The 13128-nt window shown below is 32.8% G+C and overlaps 5 protein-coding genes across 5 annotated transcripts; 1 reads left to right on the plus strand and 4 right to left on the minus strand.

Annotated features, from left to right (window-relative positions):
* Positions 1-783: 783 nt before the first annotated feature.
* PCOAH_00006440 (XPA binding protein 1) lies at positions 784-2202 on the plus strand (the record flags this gene model as incomplete). Its single annotated transcript, XM_020057454.1, has 1 exon — positions 784-2202. One exon carries the CDS (start codon positions 784-786, stop codon positions 2200-2202), a length of 1419 nt encoding a protein of 472 aa, XP_019913137.1.
* A 1750-nt stretch (positions 2203-3952) lies between these two features.
* Positions 3953-4786, minus strand: PCOAH_00006450 (Serine/threonine-protein kinase Nek1; the record flags this gene model as incomplete). The annotated part of the gene is made up of 1 exon (XM_020057455.1): positions 3953-4786. One exon carries the CDS (start codon positions 4784-4786, stop codon positions 3953-3955), a length of 834 nt encoding a protein of 277 aa, XP_019913235.1.
* Positions 4787-6703: 1917 nt separating this feature from the next.
* Positions 6704-7819, minus strand: PCOAH_00006460 (Uncharacterized protein; the record flags this gene model as incomplete). The annotated part of the gene is made up of 1 exon (XM_020057456.1): positions 6704-7819. One exon carries the CDS (start codon positions 7817-7819, stop codon positions 6704-6706), a length of 1116 nt encoding a protein of 371 aa, XP_019913293.1.
* A 1677-nt stretch (positions 7820-9496) lies between these two features.
* PCOAH_00006470 (Uncharacterized protein) lies at positions 9497-10132 on the minus strand (the record flags this gene model as incomplete). Its single annotated transcript, XM_020057457.1, has 1 exon — positions 9497-10132. One exon carries the CDS (start codon positions 10130-10132, stop codon positions 9497-9499), a length of 636 nt encoding a protein of 211 aa, XP_019913043.1.
* A 1310-nt stretch (positions 10133-11442) lies between these two features.
* Positions 11443-12721, minus strand: PCOAH_00006480 (Uncharacterized protein; the record flags this gene model as incomplete). The annotated part of the gene is made up of 2 exons (XM_020057458.1): positions 11443-12129; positions 12482-12721. 2 exons carry the CDS (start codon positions 12512-12514, stop codon positions 11443-11445), a joined length of 720 nt encoding a protein of 239 aa, XP_019913270.1.
* Positions 12722-13128: the final 407 nt, after the last annotated feature.

Raw genomic sequence — 13128 nt, forward strand, 5'->3', positions numbered from 1 at the left:
AATAGAATGAATCAACGAGTTAACCATTTTTTCACGAATATAATTGTTACCCAAGGAATGTGCAAACTATGTACTTCAAACATTCACGTGTGACCCTTCCTCTTTTTTTAAAAAGGCTGAAAAAGGAATGCGAAAAATATGTTGCAACATTTGTCATTTTTTTGTACACTTCGCAGGTAAATTCTCCCTAGCGCAAAATGTATTTTTATCTGTGTGAAAAAAGATCCTTATTTAATTAAAAATAGGCAAATGGTATTTTGTTTTGCTTTGTTTTATTTTGGTTCGGTTTAATTTTCCCCCCTCGCTATGTATCACAAAATGCCGATGTTTTAATTTTCCACGGGGAGTTCTTTCTCTTCAAAGGAACAACGCGAAAAAAAAAAAAAATTGCGCCGTTTTAATGTGAAAAATGAAATACCCAGTCAAATTCATGGAATGATAAGCTGAATTAATGTATAAAAAAATGACCAATTGTATAATTACCTTTTTTCCTGTCAAAAGGAATAAGCGCCTTTTTAATAAGGCAAAGGAGCACAACATAATGTACTCATTTTGGTGGTAATATTCTTCGTGCTTAAAAAATGCATACCACCTATGCATAGCATAATATGCTGGTACAACACAACAACACTTAAAAAGGTGAGAATTTGCAATATGCATATTTGACGAATTCCCTTAATGGAAAACAAGCGGCTGCTTTTATCCTCCCCGTAACCTTCAAAATTGTATGCCAAATTTAAACACGTTATATAGTTATAGTCGAAAAGCGCGTGTTGCGCAAAAATGGAAGAAAAATGCGAAGCAAAAAATGAGGCAAAAGGCGAAGTAGAAAGTGAGGGAAAAAACCTATCTAAAATTGAAAATTACAAAATAAACAACGCAAGGTATGAAGATATGTTAAAGGATAAACAAAGCGAAAATGAAACAAGTGATAACATTTTAATACAGGAAAATTATAAGCGCGCCGAAACGGAAAATCAAAAAAGTGACAGTCCTGAAATGAAATTTGACAAACGGGAATATATAAATGATGACCTCTGCAGCCAACTTAGCGAACAGGATGTAACGCAAAGTGTAAACAAAGGAGAAGAAAAAATGGACAGTTTGCCACAAAATGAAAAAAAATCCGAACCTTCATCTGAAAAGGAAAGACAAATGAGTCAACCCAAAGGTGATGAGACAAATATGAAAAGGGAAAACTTCCCAATGTGTGCACCGAATAAAGATGGGACAAGCGTAATAAGGGAAAAAAATGAATGCGAAACGCGTCACACCGATAAGGAGACCAATCTGAAAGATTACTACAAAGACTTGCCAACCGTTATAATCGTAATCGGTATGGCTGGAAGTGGGAAGACGACCTACGTCGGGTCATTATATAACTATCTAAAAGTAGAAAAAAAAAAAAAAGTATACACAATGAACTTGGACCCAGCTGTTAAGTACCTACAATATCCAGTAAACATAGATATACGAGATAGCATAAAATATCACGAAATAATGAAAGAGTATAAACTAGGACCAAATGGCGCAATCATGACATGTTTAAATTTATTTGCCACAAGATTTGACAAAGTTATTGAAATTTTGGAAAAGAGGAAAAATAAATTACACTATATAATTGTTGACACACCGGGGCAAATTGAAGTATTTAACTGGTCAGCAAGTGGAAATATTATTTTAGAAACCCTATCAGTTAGCTTCCCCGTGGTTATTAATTATATTATTGACACGGTTAGATGTGAACGGCCCATCACCTTCATGTCCAATATGCTTTATGCGTGCAGTGTTCTGTACAAAGCTAGACTTCCCTTTCTGGCTTGCTTCAACAAAGTGGATATTATAAAACATGACAAGTGCATCGAGTGGATGAAAGATTATGACAGTTTCAATGAGGATGTTATACATGACGAGAGCTACATGGCTAGCTTTAGTAGATCATGCGCCCTCATGATAAATGAATTTTACGAAGGCATAAAAACTGTAGGCATTTCTTCCAAAACGAATGAAGGGTTTAATAGTATACTAAAAAATTTACAACTCTTGAAGGAAGAATATATTAACGAATATGTAACTTCCATTGAAAAACAAATGAAAAGAATTAAAAGAAAAAAGGAAAAAGATATCAAATTGAAAATGGAAAATTTGCTAATCGAGAAGCAAAAAGATCTCTCCAGTGAGAAAAATAAAAATGTAAACTAATGAAGAGTGAAGAAAATGAAAAAGGGCATTTTTGGGGGGGGGAACCCCCCCTTTTTTTGTTTTTCCCAAACCTGTGCCCTTCCCTGGGTTAGAAAATTTGACCAAACGAAGCCCCATGGGTCAACCCCTCGAAAGGCAAAGGGTTCATACATCCATGCTCCCATGCGCAGCAGGGTTAATTCGCTACCCCTTTTTTTACAAGATCCAATTTGTCAGAGCACTCCTATGAACGTTTAAAAAGATCGACGGTGCCTATAACGCATTTGAAAAATTCGAGAAGAAACGAATTTTCACGATTCATATCTGCTCTCTGGATATGAAAAACAAAAAATAATTTGTACTAAAAAATTTGTACATTCTGTAAACATTTTTATCAATTTTGAATCTATTTGTAGTCCCCCTTTATGCAGTTCTTTTACTTATTAATTTAGTGGGCATATCGATACCTTTCTATGCTTACGTTTATACGTTTTTTTTTTTGATAAAAAAACGTAGTAATGCACTTTTTGGGATTATTCGTTTAAACCAAGTAATGCATGAAAAATGTGTTCCCGTTTCTCATTTGTTTTTACAACCTAGCAGAGGCAGTTTTTCCCCAATGGAAAGATCGATTATGCGTTAATCTGCTCTTGACGGTTGTTAATTCTTTTAATTTAATGCAAAAATTTTGTTTTAATTTTTTAACTTTTTTTATTTTTATTTTTTAAGTTGTAAAAGGAAAAACTTTCATTCATTTTTTAAGTATTTTCCCATTTTGAACTTTTGGAAAAAAATAAAATGTATGTGTGTACATTTACACATACCATGGAAAGATATTTGTGTCTGTTATTATATAAATATGAATGCGCATTCATTCTATCGTTATTATATAATAATGAGTGAAGAAAAAGGGGGTTATTCACCCTTTCCTAAATACTTACTTTTCAGAAGTGACGGCGACTTCGATTGTCAAAAAAATGTTAACTCCAACATTTATTTGAAACAATGGAAAGTACTTGTGCGCACTTCTATGCTTGTTTTTTTTCTCTATTTTGTTTTTTTTTTTTTGTTTTACTTTTTCTATTTTTTCTTTTCTTTTTTTTTTTTTCGATTTTTTTCTCTTTTCTTTTTTTTTTTTTTTTTTTTTTTTTTCTTCTTGTTTTTTTCCTTTTTATCTGTAATCTTGCGTATGCTTGTGTGTTCACCGTTTTCACTTCATGTCCATTTGGATTTTTAATTATGGTATGTTAGGTGTACATTCTTATTTTCAATATGACTACTTGCTTGTTCAGTTTTATCTGTTGGGTTAGCTCATTTTGTCCAGTCTGGTTAATTCTCTTTTCGCGTTGTTACTTTTGTTAATCATGATGGATTATAATTACAATACGTTCAATGCTACGCCCATCCAATTTTTTGCTATCTTATTAGGCGTCTGATTTGTTAATTAACAAACACCATGCGTTCAAAAGTTGGGTTGCATTTTGTGCTTCCTCTTTATGGATTTAATAAGTGGTATAAAAATGTGGGAGATTTGTAAATTCTCCTTAGGGTCATAGGTACGCGTACTGTGCTGCATTGGGGGGATGCACTATTCCTTTCTGATTTATGCGCAAGTTGACGCCATTGCAATGCTTTTCATTAAACTGTTTGCACGATACTTCAAATGTGTGCTTGGTTAGTGGCTCGCGTAATATCCCATATTTCTTCCCCAACTAGCTTATATCTGCTACACTGCCAACCGTGCGGGTACACCTTCAGGCGATCATTCCCCTTACACAAGAGCATATTGAGCACTATTTGAAAGTTCTAAATTTATACTCTCTGTTCTAGTAAGACTGTAGTTGGTGACCACTTCCAATCGCTCTGAAGTGTTCAAGGATAAGAGCTTTGAAATAATGTTCACTAGCTTATCTGAGTAAATATTTGATATATCCTTAACAATATAGTTTTTATAATTTTTATCTTCAAAGAAGGAAATCATATCGCCCATAGATTTGGCAGAAAAGGGAGATGAAAAAGTGGCTAATTCGTATAAAATACAACCTACTTGAAATAAATCACTCAATTTATTTGTTTTCTTAAATAAAATAGATTCATAACTTAAAAAATTCAATGTCCCTAGGTTATTATTTGACCCTTTTTGTGATATTCCAAAATCTCCTATTTTAACCTTATCACCCTTAATAAAAATATTTGTGCTTTTTAAATCACCATGGGTTATTCCATTTTTATGAATTGAATTTAATCCATTTAATATTTGATTAAAAATGTTAAAAATTTCACTCTCAGTGTACATTTCATTCTTCATCTTTCTTCTTAAAATATGCGTGTATAAGTCACCTTGAGTACAAAATTCAGTTATAAGTGAGAGAGAATCATTCTGCTTAATAAAGTCCACAACCTGGACTACATTTTCACAATTTTCCAACTTTTGCATTATGTGCAATTCATTCATGTATCTATTTAAGTCATTTTTACTAGCTCCATAAATGTCATATACTTTTGAAATAAAGGCTTCCCCAGTTTCTAAGGACCTTATTAAGTGTATTTCACTATTCGACGTCAATGTGTCTAAGACCGTTTCAAATTTATACCCATAATTCATATATACCCTTTGTTTCTCGTCCGTGTTGCTTATTGATGGTAATAATAAGGTAAGCATCCTACAAATTGTAATAGAAAAAATCACAAAAACCACGAAAGAAAAAAAAAGAAAAAAAAAAAAAAAAAAAAAAAACAAAGAAAAATGAAAAAAAAAAACAAAAAAGAAAAAATATAAATGTAGAAAAAATAAAACCAAAAACAAAACAAAAAACAAGACAAAAAAATAAAACAAAAAACAAAAGAAAAAGAAAACAAAAAAGAAAAAAAAAAAAAAAAAACATAAAAAGAAACAAAAAAAAATGTAAAAAGGGAAGAATAAAAATGGTAGCAGTTTAATAAAAATACAGTACGTATTTTGAAAACGCCATCGTTTTTAGCTGTGTTAATCTTTTAAAAATGGCCGAAGGAGAAGAGAAAGATGAAGAATAATGTCGTATAAAATATACTTTTTTAATATGACATTATGAGAAATACTTTTAATATTATTAAAATTGAAACAAAAACAATTTTTAATGTAGAAAGAACGTTTTAAAGTTTTGTAACAAAAAAAAATAACGTTATTTTTTGTTTTGTTTTAAAGTGAAAAAAAAAAAAAGGAAAACAAATTATGGGAAGGGACGGAAAATATTGTGTAACAAAAATTCGTGAAAAAAAAATCACGCGCAAAAATGAGAAAACATAAATGGCCCCATGAAATCCCGCAAAAATAGTCACAAGGACATGCAAAAAAAAATGGGCGAAAAAAAAAAAAAGAAAAACACACAAAGCTATAAAAGTACCATGCACACGAAAAAACATAAATCGGAATACACATCCCGCTGTGTCTTACACGAACCTACTGCCCCTTTTTTTTCACCCCGTGCGATGGTGTATTTTTTTTTTTACATTTGCATGTTATTTTCTTCATATCTTGGAATTTTGGCCTGGCTGAAGACATGGGAGACCACATTTCGGATTTACTATACAATCTTATACCTTTTAATAGCACCTATATAGATGCATCTTTACTTACGTTCAAGTTTAGTTATACCTAATGCTTGTTATGCACATATATAAAATTAGATACGTTCCGTGCAAAAATACACTTTTTCACTTTGGCGTTTTTTCTTTTATATATAATTTGCATAATTTCGCTCAATTGTTATTATAGATAGCAAATAATTGTATGACACATTTAGCAATACAAATGCTCATTTGAAGCGATTGGTGTGTAATGTTCCGGGAAAAGGAAATGCTTGCCGGAAAATTACACGCGGAGGGGGAAAATATTTATACGTACACGGGAATGCCATATTTTTTACAAAACTTGACATTCGAATAGTACTACATATAATAGCACAAACACTTACACATTACACACTCTACAATAATGATAAGAAAAAAAAAGAAAAAGAAAAAATTAATTCATAGGAATTGTTGTATCATAATATCTACGCGTAGTATAGGAACTGCAAGCAAAACATATGGACCGCATCACATGAAGCAATGTACTTCGGTATCCCGCAAAAAAATAAAACATAAAAAAATCATAAAAGGAATGCTTCCATTGGGTTCAAAAATTTATGCCAAAAGGCTACTGTATCAACGTGTTGGTAATTATGTGTTCATAGAATTATATGGATATGCTAATTTTTGGCATTTAATCTAAGGGGGGGATTATAATTTAGGGACTAATTAAAGGTTTATTAAACGTAAAGCTAAACCTGTGCAATTGCGTCCCTAATGAAACGGTCCACCTTATTAGCGTTAAGGTCTTCATCCCTTCCATAATATACGGTATTTTATTATACAAGTATATTTTTTCCCCTCGTTTTGACAAGAAGTTTTTCTTAACATTACTCATTTGAGGGAATTCTTTCTCAGAATTTTTCCCTGGGTACACTTCCTTCTCAGAAGGGTTAACTTGGGGCAATTCCTTTTATGCCTTGCGCACAGATGGTAGCTCCCCTTTTACTTCTTCTTTCATAATTTCTACCTTCATTGGGGCAATACCATTCAAAAATTTATTCTTCCTCGACTCAGGACTTTGCTGCTCCTTGTCTAATCCAAGTGTAAAATTTTTTTCCATGTTCAGTTTTTTCTTTGCGTTGTCCTCTAGCATGTCGTTTATTTTGATCCCTCCAACCAGGGGAAATACCATCTTGGCAGCATTATAGGACGGATTTTCCAATGTGTATGAGTCCTCCAAAGGTTTCCCACCTAGTCCAGTGTTCTCATCAACAGTAATGCTTATTTTTTCCCCTTTTAGTACTGTTTTTTCCTTTCCGTTTCTGCGTGTGCTCCCATGTACTTGTGCCTTTCCGCTCGACTGTACATTCCCTGGTGCGAGCGCGTTTCCTTCTTTTGGGGAAATTCTTCCTATGGGCACACTTCCTGGGGGGAACTCATTCCCGTTCATATAGACCTTGCCCCTCGTGTGTGCTCTCCCGGTTGCACCCGTATTTCCTTGCACATTTACCCTCATGTTCGCATTTCCTATTGCACTTTTGCTCCCTTGGGTAGATAAACTTAAATTGGATTTTACATGTGCCCTAGCATTTACTTTTGCATTTTTGTTTTCGTTTTCTATGGCCCTTACCAACGTTTTAAACCTTTCCGTGTAATATAAGACATATATATTAAACACAATGGAAAGGAGGCTAAGGCCAATAATCATGCTCATAATGGAATAAAAAAAATTACGATTTTCAATAAATTTAGCCATGTAGGAAAGGTTCCACGTGGACATTTTAAATATGTTGGAAATAAAAACTAAGGCAATTAAAAAATTGAGCAAAATGTCCAAATAAACGGTCCCTATGTACAGCTTTCCATGTAGAGCAATGGGCTTTTCTGATATGACACCCACATAGCCAAAAACCATCATGAGCAACGCAGTGGAGATGGAAAAACAAAAGGCCCACGTATCAAACAAAAGCAACACAGTTTTCATAAAATCAGAAAGCAGTGACAGCACATAATACTGGGTGACCTTCCTCCTCGACTGTAAATACATATTGTCGCTCTGCATCGAGTACATCCTGTTGACATTCATTGGGGGAAAAATATAAGCAAAAGAAAAAAAATATATATATTAGAAAGTACAATAATTTAAAGAATAGAAATTTGGATTTGTTCAGTTTAAGGTGTTGATGTGATAAGAGGAAAAGATAAAGCGATTGTGTAACTGGTGGTATAATTGGTAAACGGTTTGAAGTTTTTAAGTTTTATAAAAATTTATGACTAAAATGGAGATACAAATAAATTAATAATAACAATTTTGTTAAGAAGAAAAAATAAAATATATACAAATATTTAATTAAAATTTCAAAATTTTTATACATACTTTTTTTTCCAATACAGGTCTTTCCTCGGTCCTGTGCAAAACAACAGCATGAGACCACAAAGATATAAACATTACATTTCACGTATGTATAATTATTTTTATTACAATTTAATTTTATATATATTTTTCGTTCGATCTATAGCATTTAACGACAAGGTGGTGCAAAAATTTTTCATGCACTTCGAGCAATTTGGCAAAAAGTCCACTAGTACTTATACCCATGATATGGAAGTTTTTTTTTTTTTTTAATGCGCATCAAAAATTGTATTTTTTGCTTAATTCATTTTCCTTGGAATTTTTCAGAAAAGATTCCCAAAGAACAAATTTTTCTTTGCTTGTAAATGTCGATATATGCCGATGAAGGTAGCAATAAAATGACTGAAAAAAAACCTTTACATACGTAGTAACTGTTGTTATTAAAAATTGCCTTAAACTGTGGCAGCTTCCGAAATACCACATGTCCATTTGGGGGAAATGAATTGTCTTGTCATTCAGATTTGATAATTTTTTTTTTTTTTTTTTTTTTTTTTTTAGCTAGCCATTTTTGCATTCAACCCTGTCTGCACAAATCTCAACCTTAAGCAAAAAAGCTGTTTCTCCACCTTTTGCATTTACACATATAACATGCCAATTAACGCTCCTTAAAAGGTGGAAAAATTAAAACACTGACGATGATACAATATTTTCTTCATTTTAAAAAATAGAGAAACCTTAATTGTTACGTGTGAGAGAGAAATAGTTTTTTTTTTTTTTTTCATGAAGGACAAACTCAAGAATGCCAAGGCACACGTAACAATTTTTACGTTTTATTAGTACCAGGTGTGTGTATGAGATAAACCTCATCATTTTTAAAGTGCCAAATATATGCGTAATGGTTCCGCTTATCAAGCCGTTCGGAAAGTTACGATGTAAAAAAGAAATATGACAAAAAAAAATATATCCTCAACGAAGGACACAAATTATGGAACGACGCGTGTGCATATGTGCTTACATGGGCAAAATAAAACGAATGTGTTTTATGCATATAGACACACATGTGGGAAAAAACAAATTGCTTTTTTGTTCACCCCTCCCTTGGCATGTTGCCCTATGGAAAGTACCGTTTTGTTACTTTCGCAGCAACAAATGGCATCAGTTTCATACACAGCATTCACTTCGCACCCACGTTGTCTTCATGTAACGCTCCACTGTTTAATTGTGCTCCAGGAAGTGTTACCTGTTCTTCCGCATTGCATACGAAATGAGCAGTTAGTGTTCTTTCAGTTCGCACATGGGGAGAGCAGCCAGAACAATATAGGCTGATGCCAAATTTGCTACATAAATTGTTTTTTTTTTGCTAACTATACAGTCTTCCCACTTTCATACGTCCGCGCCGAGTGACACATTTTATGTGTTACTATTCTTAAATATATTATACGAAAAAAGGGGGTGCTTTTTTTTCCTTTCCACCAAAGTTCTTATGTACTCCTTTCCAGCCAAATAACCTTCTTCCTCCTTCCGCTTTACTGCAATTTTTTTTTCTTGCGTAAGTTCGAACACTTTTCCATTTAAATTTTGTTCACCTTCCTTATCGTTACGAAGATTTAAAAGCAAAAAATCGTCTCCTACTGATATTTTCATATCCGCTTTATTGTCCTCCTTCCCTTGTGTAAATCTGTCCTCTTTGGGAATTGCACTACTTGCGGTGTCAGTCCTTTTAAGCGCCCGCCCCCTTGGAAAATTCTCCATTGTTTCATTATACATGTTGTAACTATACACATCCTTGAAGTGTTTTATGCGGCTCTCATGATTTATTTCATTTTCAGAAAAGCCCAAATCGTTTAAACTTTGCTTTTCGAGTAGATTCCTGTCCATTCGGCAAATAAAATATTCTTTGGAATATTCTCTGCAACTAACGTGATCATTATTGTGCTCCTTTAAGCATTTCAAATAATCATTTTTTATTGATGTGCATTCACTATTGTGATCCAGCAGGAAGCTCCCCCTGTCTGGCTTCTTAACTATGCTCCTTTTTTTGTCCATTCTGTTGTGCTTTTTTGGAAGATATATTTAATTTTCTTAATTTTACACTACATAATTTGAACAGTTTCCATTTTTCCTGAAAATTTCATTTTCTGTATTGTCTTTCGCCCTTCTCGAATTGAAAAATAATTAATACGGAAATGCTGAAGCGTAAATACATGTAAAAATCTATGCATATAAGTACATATAAGCGAATACACAACTGAAAGATCGCTCCCTGTTGCGTTGCCTGATGTGACCAATTAAACAGTTTCCTCAAATCAAGACCTTCCGCTATGGTTATTCGTATGGAAATTTATATTACCCCTAAGAATAATTCAACCTCTACATAATAAACCGCAAATAAATCCTATTATGTACCAAAAATTGAAACTCATTTTGTACAATTTTTCTCCCCTGCGCAAATTGGCGCCATGAGAAATATGCCCTTCTTTTCCTTCATAACTTTTGCAGAGAATTGTTTCAAATTTTTACATTTTTTAAAGTACTTATATGTAGGTAGAAAAAACGAAAAAATTAAACAAGGAAAAAAATTAGCTATGGTGAAAATGTTTTTTTAAAAAAAAAAAAAAAAAGGAACAAGGAAACTTTTATTTATCAGTTTCCACATATAAGTAAAATTATTCGTGTCACATCGCAAATTTGTGAAAGATTACACGCATACATATTTTTACATGAACATGTGCCTTTTCTTAAAAGCCTTCACAAAAAATAATCTTAAAAATAGCGCTGTTCTTAGTTGTATATGCGCAAAATACCATTTAAAATGCATACTTTTTTAATCATTTAAAAGTAAGATGAAAAATCATTCAGAAGAGGGGTTCCAAATACAAAGGTGTAAAAAATAGTATATATAATTGCTTCTGCAATTATCATCACAACAAAATTAAAAAAAAAAATTGTGTAAATGGAGTGGAAGATAAATATGACTATATTTTTATAGAAATGAACAAAATAAGAAAGAATTTCTCAAACAGGTTAGCGGAAAAAAAAAATGAAGCAAATCAGACTAAAATGTTGATTTTCTTTTTTTTTTCCTTTTCCCTTTTTTAAAGTGCGGAATTACTTAAAACATAATCGTAAAAAAGCTAAAACGGAATACTAAATCGTACATCAAGTGAAGAAAGCTTGAGAAATTGTAATTCGTAAAAAAGAACGGTTCGTACTTTCTTTTAGAGCTGCTTACAAAGTGTTAAAGCCACCCTTCTTGCATTGTATTTCACCATCCAGTTGTCTATTTTGAAATGAAACAAGAAAGGTTTTTGAATGTTTAGGCAGACTGTCCCCCCTTTTTTCCCCTGCCAATTATATCATTTGCTTAAAATCTCCTTTATCATCAAATCTTCATCAGAATCTTCATAGGAATCCTCTTCAGATTTAGGAGGCTGTTCCAACATTTTAATAAACTCACCTCGTATACCTCCAAAATTATTTCTAAATGCGTTATTTTTTTTAAGTACATTATATTTATATATCGTCTGACGATGTTTCGTACCATTTAGAACTCCATGTTCTATGCAGTACTTTATAGCAATGAGTGAATTGGGATTTTCTTCAAGTAGACTTTCGTAGAAAGCTCTTGTTCCATCACCGTTCGGGGGGGTAATACATTTTTGTCCTTCTTTAAAATACTTCCTGGCATCAGCAAGAGCTTCGTCCTTGTCTTCACCTCCCTCTTCATCATCTTCTTCATCAAAATGGGTTTCCATATCCAAGTCTGCGTCCATGTCCAGTTCACCGTCTACATCCTCATATTCCCCATCGAGTTCCTCCTCTAACGATTCCTTCATGGACTCACTACTTGCGCTGTCACTTTTCTTGGCTTGCTTTTTCATATCACTCTTTTCGCCCCTTTCGTTTTTTTCCCCCTTGACACCACTACCCTGGCTTTTTAGTTTGCAAATTTTGATTTTATCATTGATTCGTTCCTTCTTTTCGCTTTTCGCTGCATTATTTTTATTTATTACGCATACCTTTTTTAGGCATTCATCGTTTTTCTGCAAAATGTGCCAAAAAATACATATATATGTATATATAATTCATGGCGCATCTGAATATGTTGTTTCAAAAGAAACGTCCAAACAAAATTTTGCAAAACCACCAACTCCTATGTTGTCTAGCAAAATTTTCCCCGTAACGGGAAAATGAATATGCGCATGACAAAATTGAGCATCATACAGATGAATTGGCCAACTCGAAAAACGACGCACCCTTAAGTTATTGTACGTGCGTGAGAATAATCGTATAGTGCCATATGCACACACTACACACAAATATATATGTACATTTTCTGCTGATTCATGTAACACAAGGTAAACAGTTTTTGTTCTTCTATTTAATGTTCATTACCGTTGATGAGTTGGATCCTGGGCTACTTTTCATTATTTCATGAGGTATATATAAACAATTGAATGCTTCTCCTTTCTCGCCCTTAAAGATTACTTATTTTTTCAGTTTTTAATTTTTTTTTATTCTTTTATTTTCCTACTTATGCGAGTTTTATTTTTTTCTTGTTTGCCCTATGGAGTTTTACTTAAGCATTGAAGGACCCACGTGTCCATTATATGCCTTTTAATTTTTTTTATTCATGGCTAACTTCTTTTAAACACATCACATACAGATAAAATGGTTTTCCCTTTTGCGCTTTAAAAGTCTACAGTGTTATCTGATATATGTGTGTAATTAAACAAAGTGGATGTGGAAGAGTGCGAAATCGAATCCTTAAAATTGTTGGCTTAAAAAATGGGTAATCTCAAATGTGTATGTGCACATGTAAGAATATTTATACACATATGTGTAATGTTAAAAATACGAAAGGTTTATTCTTCATCGAAATGCACAATGCACCTCTGGCCATCGATGTTGACCTTAGGCACATCAAATTTCTCATAAAATGGAAGAAAAATATATGAAGCTTGAAAAGGGCCAAATAAAAAATCAGATCTCTGTAAACTTAACGTAAATTTACAAAATTAAGGTAACAAATAAAGGTTTAC

This window comes from Plasmodium coatneyi, chromosome 4, assembly GCF_001680005.1.
Source record: "Plasmodium coatneyi strain Hackeri chromosome 4, complete sequence".
Lineage (NCBI taxonomy): Eukaryota > Apicomplexa > Aconoidasida > Haemosporida > Plasmodiidae > Plasmodium > Plasmodium coatneyi.